General features: G+C 36.6%; 1 protein-coding gene and 1 non-coding gene across 2 annotated transcripts; both read right to left on the bottom strand.

Annotated features, from left to right (window-relative positions):
• Positions 1-1,463: 1,463 nt before the first annotated feature.
• Card16 (caspase recruitment domain family member 16) lies at positions 1,464-2,521 on the bottom strand. The gene is made up of 2 exons (XM_077108283.1): positions 2,515-2,521; positions 1,464-1,858 (listed from the first exon to the last, which is right to left on the bottom strand). Exons 1-2 carry the CDS (start codon positions 2,519-2,521, stop codon positions 1,464-1,466), a joined length of 402 nt encoding a protein of 133 aa, XP_076964398.1.
• Positions 2,522-8,862: 6,341 nt separating this feature from the next.
• Positions 8,863-8,935, bottom strand: Trnaa-ggc (transfer RNA alanine (anticodon GGC)). Its single transcript has one exon. It is a non-coding gene; the product is annotated as a tRNA-Ala (tRNA).
• Between the last annotated feature and the right edge of the window lie 2,144 nt (positions 8,936-11,079).

The following is an 11,079-nucleotide window of genomic DNA, read 5'->3' as shown; positions in this document are numbered from 1 at the left end:
TACCACATAACAGCTATATGAACTTAGATTACTTAATATCCCCTGTTTCCAATTTTCCCACTTATGAGTGAGGACAAAAAAAAATCAGTTTACATATTAGATTTTTGTGCATATTTAGTGATTTAACACCCAAGAAGTACTTGAAGCAATGTGTGGCTATATTAAGTTTTATGTGAGTGTTAACATCATTATTTTTCTCTTGCTACTACAAATATAATGTGGACTTAGAAAACGATGAAATCAGAATTTGGTGTTGTGTGCACATGTATGATTCACATTAAACCACAAAGCACTGATATGCCTGTTTGCCATTGCTTCTGGAATGAAGGTGAGTTATTCTCATCTAGAGTCTAATGTTACCTTTGATTCCTGTGATTCCTGAAATTATCCTGGTGCTTTTCCACAGGCTTTCTTTTACTGTCTATTTCTAGTGATCTCATCCAGTCCTAAGATTTCAAATGGATATTATATTTTTATGTCTCCAGCTCTTCTGGGTCCAAACTCATAATCAAGCCCTTCCTTAATATCTCCTATATCTATAATGTACCAGAGCATTGGCATTTATTTAAAGAGGATCAGAAGCTGAGGCTGGAGATAAGTGTGTGTCAGATTAAGAACAGTGGGTTTTATTCTTGGGCTATTAGTAGATTAGTAAATGGGCAGTGTTTCAATTGGAATATTTCATCAATTACTGTATGTTGGTCCTTACTACCCTTTAATTGCCATTAGTATTGAGCATCTTTCATGAAGAAACAGCTCTTAGATTGAGCACTGAATAGACTGTAAGACACATTTCTAATATTTATAATTGTAATAAAGCAAGAAAAAGAATGATAAATTGCACTTGATTTATGCAGAAGTGATGAAGTGGACTATCACTATTGGAAAACTTGAAGTAATATAGCTGATGGTGGACAAATTGTCAAGAGAAATGGATTGAAAAAATGTGTGTCATCAAATAAATGACAAATAAGGGAAGGGCATGTGGTTCTAATATGTCCTCAGGAGACTTCATGAATTATAAAGGCTTAGTATCAAGGACCAAAGTAAAAACTTTTGTCTCTTATTCATTTGGAGAGATTAGAAAAAAGGCTTCAAAATTATTACTGAAGGACTAAAGGATTATCTACAGATAAAAAGACACTTCAAGTGAAGGGTAAGGTACTGCCCACATGTGAAGAAGAGACTAGGAGAATTTGATTTTAACAAAGCAAAGGAGAGCAGGAAGAGCAGGCCAGCATAAATGGGAGACCGAGTGTAATAATATACTAGGTTAAGAGCTGCTGAGTCATCTGTTATCTGGCAGGTAAATAAGAAAGCATGCATTAGATGCCAAGATATAAGGACAGAATTGAGAATGTGACTGTAGTTAATAATAATGTATCTTAGAAAATTATTTAGAGAGTGGATTTTACGTATTCTAACCACAAAAAAGGGGACAAGCCTGCAATGTGACATATACATCAATTAGCTTGATTTAATCTTCCCACAATGGACCAATAGAGCAGAACATTGCATTCTACACTGTAAATATCTATAGTTTTGTTGATTAAATCATTTAGAATTTTTAAATAAAATCTTGGAATCTCACCTGAAGAAAATCCTAATTTATAAGCAAGGCTGGAATCTCTCTTGCAGATATAGTCAATAAGTTTTTGGCTGGCACAGGACCCTTTTGGAATGACTGAATCGATCAAATCACGGGCTTTGTCTTTAGTTGTAGCACTTTTCTTTTTCACATTTTCAGCCTCCTCTTGGTTCACTATCTCTTCACTTAGTAGGTCATCCAGCAAAGTGTAAAGCGTATCCTCAGACACTGAGATAATAAATGTTTTCCTTTTCTCCTTTAGTTTCTTATCTGTTGGAAGCACAACAGTGTTGAAATTAATTGCCAGCTCAAGAAATACAACCGCCACCTCAATAACTAGGCTTCTTTCTTCTTTTTTTTTTTTTTCTATATTTCCTCTTTGTGGTTCTGATATTCCAAGGGATGGTCTAATTAATGTATTTATGATCGTTGCTATTCCTTCTCAACCCATGGGCAGCCACTCATAGAAGTCTAACCCAGCACCCTCAAAAACAAGGCTCTATTTACCTGGTGGTTCTTCTGGTTCTGCCTTAGTGAGTTGCCAGGAAAGGCCTAAGAAGCTCCAACTGCTGTATTTCTTTGATGAATATAAATATATCCATGAAATCGGAGTCAATAATGGTCAGATTTATGTCATTTTCCCTTCTTTTATTTAGAAAGACTCATCCTTGGTGATTGCACTATGCAGATTCTGAACTTCAGTCATGTTTGGAACATGAGCACTCAGGGAAGATCCATAGCTCATTTCCTGCGAGGCAGTTCATAAGAGCCTGATAGAATATAGCTCAGAGAAGGAGGGCTCCTTCTTTTCTCCTCTAACTAAAAATTGTTCACACAAACTATACAGATTCTAGTAAATAAAAGTTGAAGTGAGTCAATATCAAATATCTTTCCGAATGCCCCAGAGTGATCAAAAGAAGTCTTACCAGCCATGTCCTCTGTAGCTGTCTTCTTAGGATAATAGGAGGAATCAAAGGGGAAAAAATGCTAAAAAGAAACAGGATTTTCCTGTTGAGCAGAATATGACTATAATTTAGGGTGGAGCTACTGCATTGCTTATATGGATGTCGTGTGTGTGTGTGTGTGTGTGTGTGTGTGTGTGTGTGTGTGTGTGAGAGAGAGAGAGAGAGAGAGAGAAAGAGGCAGAATTAAACATTGATCTGGGAAACTGCTAAGATAAATTAAGTCAACTCATCTACTATAAATCCCCAACTCCATGAGCCCCTCATCTCAGCCTTGGATAGCTGGTCATCAGAGAGACTCTCAGCAGCACCTGCATAAGGGCTGACTACTCCCAGCCAACTCACAGAACGAAAACCTGTCTCCCACATTAGAAGAATCATTATTTCTTTCCACATTAGAAGAATCATATTTAATTGACTTTTTCAGTTGGTATTCAACAGGCTGTGCTATCATATGGCAGCCTGTGGAATGGTCTCTGCTCTTCTTCTTTACTACAATCATGCATGTTCTGTCACCTGAGAAGAACTCTATGATGTCATTTGATCCCATGAGCAACTTTAATAAAAAGGCGCCTACAAGTCTTTTAAAATATAGTGTTTTCTCAGCTAAGCACCTGTAATCCCAGAGACTTGGGAGGCTGAGGCAGAGAATCACGAGTTCAAATCCAGCCTCAGCAACTTAAGGATCCTGCCTCTAATAAAATATAAAAAAGGGGCTGAGAATGTGGCTCAGTGGTTAAGTGTCCCTGGGTTCAATCTCTGGTATGTATAAATAAATAAACAAACAACAAACTGTTTTCTCTTGTTCTTAGTCTATATTTTAGTGAAAATATGTCAAAATATTTTAAAAAAAACCCTGCAGGATGAGTCTTTGCACAATCCTGGTACCTGGCACCTCAGATGACTAGGGATGCCAACTGCAGTTTCCGCTATAGACAGAATCATTCCATACCTCCAAAGGCCACTTATAACATGGGGCTAAGTCCAACAATGTTCTCTCTGTTCTGAGCCACTTGTTTCTATGTTGCCATGTGTCATATACCAAATTTCTAAGTTGATAAACTACAGGCTGATTGACTGCATTCAAATGCCATTAGTCTAGGAATTAGAGAATTACTGCATTTGGTACCAGTTTTACCACTTTCAATCTCCATGATCATGGTCAAATAGCATTCTTTCTAAGTCTCATTTTTCTCCCTAAAATTAGAGGGAATCATGTGTCATTAATGGAGGATTCTTATGAAGAACTTGTGAGATATTTTGTACTTTAACAAAAATACGGAGACTAGAAAATTCACTCACAATTAAATATGTCCCATATATGGTATGGGACCTTTTTCATCTAAATATTTGAGGCATATTTATGCTGAATGTATTTGTTGTTTAACTGAAATTTAAGTTTAATTGATGTCCTGTATCTTCTCTGGGAACATTATGGCATATGGGCCAGATTAGTCTCTATGATGGGAGGCATCCTCTGCATTCCAGAATTGTTAGCTTTTACCTACTAGAAGCTGGTAAAATTCTCCCCATTGTGGCAACCAAACATGTCTCCAGACTTTGCCAAATCTCTCTCACCTCATGATGAGCTTCTGTTGACTTTAAGTTATGTCTCTGCTCTTTTGCTTACATGTTTTATCACCTTGGAAAAGTTACTTAGCCTCAGCCACTTTTAACTATGAAATGGGCATAACAATAATATGTTCTTGTGTGGATTAAATTTCAGAACTTTTTCCCAAACATTTATGTATGCTATATACATGCACGTTTCAACTTTTTACTCATTTAATATATATGGTGCTCCTATGAAGTAGATAGTATTATTAAGACCATTTCATAGATGAAAAAACAAAAATAAGAAAAACGAAGCACAGGCTAAAGCTTAAGCATGTACCCCAAATCACACAGCAAGTAAGTGGCACACTTGGAATTCAAACCCAGGTGGTCTGGCTACTAAATCTGGTTCATCATTATGCCAGGCTTTCCCTAAGAAACTGGGGGGCAGAATTGATGGCAGGTGGTTTGGTGTGTAATAAGAATTAAGTATGTTGTATTGATAGTTAGATTAGTATTATTATTTTATACAGCTCCGAATGTGGGTGTTGGGCTGTATGTTCTTTTGAACTTTTTAAACTCTGTTTACAAGTACTTTGGAAGTTTGAAGGCATGCGATAGGAACAGCAGTTTCCTCTAGTGAATAATGAACCTGCACAATTGCCCAAAGGATGAGATGAATTTGAGGGAAAATTTAGAGTTTCTCATTCCCAGTCCAGGTCTCTTGTATCACGTCCACCTCTTTTTCTAGTATTGTGCCCAGTAAGAAGGCAAGGCGGTTAATATTCAGGGAGGGTCTGCTTTCATAGGTATATGATAAGTTAAAGGACAAAAGTATAAGCCCAGGAAAAATATATGCCAATAAAAGAGACTAGAAAATTCACTAAATGGCAGTACAAACAATGCTATAATGGCATTTCAGAAAAAGATGGATTTATAAGTGTTCTGGGCTTTCAATGACTGTTGAATGTACAAATGAAAAAAGAAGGAGGAGGAGAAGGAGGAAGAGGAGAAGGAGGAGGAGGAGGAGAAGGAGGAGGAGGAAGAGGAGGAGGAGGAGGAGGAGGAGGATCATCTATAATTAAAGAGAGCCTACTATGTACCAGACATTGTGGTGGATGCTTTACAAACAACAGGGCATTGTTCACTCAGCATCCCCATGAAAAGGATGTCAGTGCTGGATTTCCATTTTACAGATGGAAAATTGGCCTCACTCACATTAAAACTTCTCACAGGAAGTCAGCAGTTAATACTAGGAAGAGATGAAATTTAAACTCACTCCTCCAATTCAAAAGCCAAGCTATTTCACATGCAAATGCAAGGCAGGGAAGAGCATCCCATGCCTGCAGAACAGCATAAAATCGGAAGCATGCAAATCAGAATGCCATAAATGAAAACAAGGACAAGGAAATATAGCTGTTTCCTTTCAAGCAGACAAAGCCTGTAATACAGCAAAATAAAAACAAGATTATTGAGGTAAGTTGGTTCCTTTACAAAGCACTTATCACTAACTGATATTTTCAATTACTTATTTCCTCTCTGTATTTCTCTACTTTAAAATGAGTCCCCAAGAGTGTCCTTGTCCATCTCCTTTGCTTTTATACACCATATCACACACAGTAATGATTGCTGTGTTGAGAACAATCCAGTAAACATTGTAAAATGTGAATGTTAGAAAGGAAGAATAAATGTCAAACATAGCAAATTTGTGAATAAAAATGATTTAGACAAATATATTATAATTAGGGTAATCAGTTTAAAATTCAAAATTAAGCCATGCACAGAATTGTAATCAGGGTAAATATGAATTAATTAATTTAATCATAATACATTTCCTCATTTATTTTCATTCATTACATATATATTGATAGCATGTCTAATAAATAGCAGGCATGAATAAGAATCTAGGAATTCAAAACAAAAATACAGCATTATTTTGTTCTTAAGGATTGTTGCTGGCTACTAAAGAATGCAGACATGTGAGTTAATAATTGAAGCACAATTGAGGTTTCATAATTGAAATCTGCACAGTGTAGGCAGGTAATGCTTGTAATTCATTGTTCCACTGCTAGATGAACAGGTTTGGCAATAGCTTTCATGGAAAATAAATGGGCTATTTTGTTGGCTCATATTTTAATGTGGATTAGGACAATGAAATATAATCTTAGCCTGTATTCATCTAAACACACTCAAAAATATTTTTTTACCCTATTAAATATCAAACTTTGTGCTCAATGAGAATGAAATAAATTAATTAGGACATAGAGTCCGGACTTCATAAAGCTTATTTGCTATTAGGAAAGAGACAGTAAGTCCATGGGCCAATAAATAAAATAATTGTTAATTAGAGTATCTACCATGAAGGGAGCACAAGTAGGAGATGGATTAATTTCCTATTGCTTTTCCAACAAATTACCACAATTCAATTGCTGATCACCATGCAAATTTAATGTCTTCCATTTCTGGAGGTCATAGTCTAAAGTGGGTTTCATGGAGCTTAATGATCAGGGTGTGGGTAGGTCCCCACTTCTGGAGGCTCTAGGGGAGAATCATTCTTCCCACCTTTTCCCTTCTGGAGGCTGCCCACTTTATTGGCACATGGCTCTGTGTCACTGTGACCTCTGCTCCTATTCCCATTTTCTTCTCTGACTATTCTGCTTCTTTCCTTCTAAAGTCTTTTTTTTTTTCTAAAGTCTTCTAATATATTGTGATTAAGTTTCCCTCCCTGGACAATGTGGGGTCACTGCCCATTTCAATATACTTAACCACAAAGCCCCTTTTGTTATGTAAGGTAACACGTAACTGGTTGAGACATGGACAAGTTTCACTGAGTAGGTGAAGCTGTGTATTCACTGAAAGAGTTGCAATTCAAGGGAAAAGACTGTTCATTAATCAGCCACTCTGAGAGAGAAGGGAGGATGTCCAAGTGCAATGAACTCTTTGATGGAACTGTCATCTCCTTGAATTTAATTTCATGGGTTGTAGATAACATATACCACAAAACCTCCCCTGGCATTCCTGTGAACTAGAAACCAAGATTTCCTAATTTCCTGTTGTACTTGCTGATGTTGCCATTCTCCTTTCTATACTTTCAGATCTATAGCAAAATATATAATGGAGTTTAGGGTTATTCCTACTCAGATGATGGACTCAAATCACAATCTATTATACTGGCTGGATATTATTTTTTTTCTAAATTGGGGAGGAGAGAGAAAGTACTATTGTAATATTTATTCATAATTTTAGGTAAGTGGATATCATGAGAATTTTAGGATTGGCTTGATCTCAAGTATGGAGTTAATGAAAAAAACCTACAAAAATTGCAGTGGAGAATGGCTCTGAATGAAGCTGCTAATGAAAGACCCTGACTTAGGTCAGTGATTTTAGATTGGCTTGGGATGATTTCATGGCTAGAGCTAGAGTCTGTGAATGTTAAAATATATGTTTTGTATTTTACTTTTCTAATGATAAGGGGATATTAATATGTTAACTTTATCCAAAGAAATATGGGCATTAGTGGTCAATATCTCCAAATTTCAGACACTTTATTGTGACTGATATTATACGATCATGCCTTTTATTTGGCCTTTTAGAGTAAAACACATATGCCAAGGTGGAAAATAGATAAGGCAAATAATTGTTTAGGAGAAAAACTCAACCCCACTTAATTAAACATCAACACTGTAAAATCCTGGTAACTTCAGAATCTTACTGAAAGTTGTAAGTAGTAGATAGAAACAGCACAGACACGGAAAGTCACCTTACAGGAATGACAGAGGGTTTGGCAATGCTTCTGACCTCCTATGTCCATGGTGCCTCCTGTAAGCTACTAAGGCCAAGAAGAAACATGCACATTTTATCTGGATGCCCGTGTATGTGAGAGAGGAAGTTGGAGATTCTCTTTTTTATTTCTAGCTCAGATGAATCTTCTAGGCCTTTTCTCCTCTTCTCCTTCTTCTTCTTCCTCTTCCTCCTTCTCCCCCCCTCTCTCTCCTGCTTTTCTCCTTCCTCCTCCCCCTTTTCCTCCCCCTCTCCTACTAACCTGATGCAGGGTTCCAGGATATCAATGTGACCACATGCATACATTGATTTGGGGAAGTGATTGTGTCCTGAGGGTGGAGCTCCGTCTTGGCTTCTCCTTCAATGAGATTAGAGGGATAAAAAAAAGGCATGCCAGGTCAAGGGACACAGCCAACTTAGCTTCTCTTTGTGTAACTGTTTCTCACTTTCTGTTCCCATGTTTCTGCAGTGGGAAATGGAGTGAGTGTCCATCATTTGTTGGAAGGCAGCCAAAACAGCTCATGAATTCTCCATTGTGACGCCCTGTGCTGAGCATGCTCATTCCTTTTTTCTCTAGAGCCAGTTGTTGGCTTAGGAAAAGTGAAATATTTGTTTGCTTTAGGCCTTAGTCCTATATTTCAGTTCACTATACATGAAAACTCTGAATCACAAATGAGCTGATATAGAGATGGGCAGAAATAAATCATCCAACAAAACTTACAACTCTACTCTTTATGAGGTAGCAGTTTATTTGAACAAAGATATTGAATGTTATTGCACACAGGCAACTACTACACAAAGAGGAGACATCTTGAACCTCTGTGGTACTTCTGTCTTGCCCCTCAAAGGTAGGGGCCTACCAAATCTGATGACGCAGCCAATGTCTCCCTTAAAAATGTATATTTAGGTTACTATTTTTTTATATTTATTTTTTAGTTGTAGTTGGACACAATACCTTTATTCTATTTATTGATTTTTATGTGGTGCTGAGGTTCGAACCCAGGGCCTCACACTTGCCAGGCGAGCACTCTACCACTGAGCCACAACCACAGCCCTAGGTTACTATTTTAAAGATTTACACTAAAACTCTATAAAGTTCATTAGACACGTTTAGAAACATCACCTTTTTTTGTTTCTTGGATCAAAAATAAGCTTTTAAAGTACCCATACCCCAGAATAAGAACTTTGTCTTACATTCCACCACCCAAATTCAATATTATTTTACCTTTTCCTTGTGAGAGGCTTCTTACTGAGTGTTTGAAATAATAGAGAGAGTTTTCATTGCATCAGAGAACTGGCCACTTTCAACAGTTTCTTCTCTATAAGCAAATTTCACTTTAAAGCTTTTTATTTAGGAGGTTTTCAGATCAAGTTTGGTTAAAGAAACACAATTAAAATTTGTTCCCTGTCATTTCTTGCCCTAAATGGACCATGGAATTAGAAACAACTATCCACTTCTTCACCCTGGGAGGCAGAGATATTTCTTAGCATGCTTTACATCTATCTGCTTTGAAAAACCTCTATGGACTTTCAGACCTTTATATACCTTGAGAATTTAAATTTGCATAATCATAATTATTGTTATTGTTTGTTTATTTTTTGTGTGTACATGTATATGCTAGTAACATGCTCAAGCAATTAAGAATCTGATATTTATATTCTAAAAAATAGTTTAGCTAAATATCTCTGAAAAATATCCTCTATTTTTTGAAGAAAAAAAATACCCATGAGTTATTGTAATTTTCTCTTGTTCCAAACACAGGAGTGGTCACTTTGCAATGAGTTCTGATTGTGTTTAGTGGGGAACCATGTTAGAGACAGAAAATTTGGAGTTATAAGTCTGTTCAGACTTCTGTACAGATGTATGTTATAATTTTTTTATGAGTATTCAGGGGAAAACACAGTGAAGTAGAGTGTAATATCTATTTCTAAGACAAATTATTTTTTTTTCTCCAAAAAGGCCAGAAGATTAAGTTTATGTCTCCAACTTAATTCTATCTCTTTTGACCTTGTTCTAATATAAGGACTTGTTCTTGAATTTCCTCTTTTTTCTGCTCTATTTGATTTATCAAGTTGCATATGATAATATCAAGCCATATATTTATATTTCTGTCCCTCAGGCTGAGGAATGGTTATTTATGTGTGTACTTATTCATTAACTTGTCTACTTGTTGTTTTATGACTCAAGCATCTCAGAAATGGACCCCAATTGTAAATGTGTAGGATGTTTCCCCTTTGTCATTACTTAAATTTCAACTGCTTAAAATAAAAGGAGAATTTAATCTCCCTTCAAGATTTACAAAAAAATCATCCACAAACAGAAACCACTTGAAATATCCCATCAAATATCGCATAGTTAGGCCAAAGCAACAAACTTAAATAAACAGTCAAATAAAAGAATTGAGATTTTGTAGAAAGCATTCCTTTAAACATTTTCATAGGCATGGGCAGGCAGCACTGTCTTTTTAGCTAGTTAGCCTGAACATTTCACTCTACTCTAACTAATTGAGTAAATGCAGATATTTATTACTTTAGCAGGGTAATAATTCTACATTTAAAAAAATCTAATTACAAATGGTGTAATATACAATCAAAGTAATAGTAAGAATTATCCAAGTCTTCAAAATTTACTCAAAGTTTCAAGTAAATCCACATCATCCAACTCATTGGTGTCCGAATTACATAAAAGAGGAACACAAACTGTGTCTGAACTCCGTGGAAGTAAGGAGACTCCCCAGAGGAAGGTCAGAGGTAGTTAGTTCATTGGTCCTGGACTGGTATCTTGTGGAGTGCCCCAGGATAGTCTCCTCCAGGTGTCCTGTCAAGAGATGAGAAGGAAACTGAAATCTTGTTACACCACTGCCTTTTTCTACTCAAGTTTACATCACAAATAGGAAGACTTTAAAATGATAAATAGATGCTTCTGTTTCAGGGAATAATGCCTGCCTGAGGAGGGAGACAAGCTTTACTGGAGACAGAGCTATTGTTCAGGGACACCTGCTTTGGGCTCTGCTTTCTCCTCCAGATGCAAGTTAAATTCAAGAACCAGCAAGTGCCTTTCTTGCCTTTGCTGCATGTTCATCTCCTTTGGCAACTTCACAGGAAGAAGGCGTGTCAATGTCTTTGGCAGCATTCAGACATTTAGCTTTTTTTTTTTTTTTCTTGTTTATCGATGTTATCATCTTAGAGTGGCAA

This window comes from Callospermophilus lateralis, chromosome 2 (genome assembly GCF_048772815.1).
Source record: "Callospermophilus lateralis isolate mCalLat2 chromosome 2, mCalLat2.hap1, whole genome shotgun sequence".
Taxonomy (NCBI): domain Eukaryota; kingdom Metazoa; phylum Chordata; class Mammalia; order Rodentia; family Sciuridae; genus Callospermophilus; species Callospermophilus lateralis.
The sequence above is the reverse complement of the archived record's forward strand: the minus strand, read 5'-3'. Positions and strand labels throughout refer to the sequence as shown.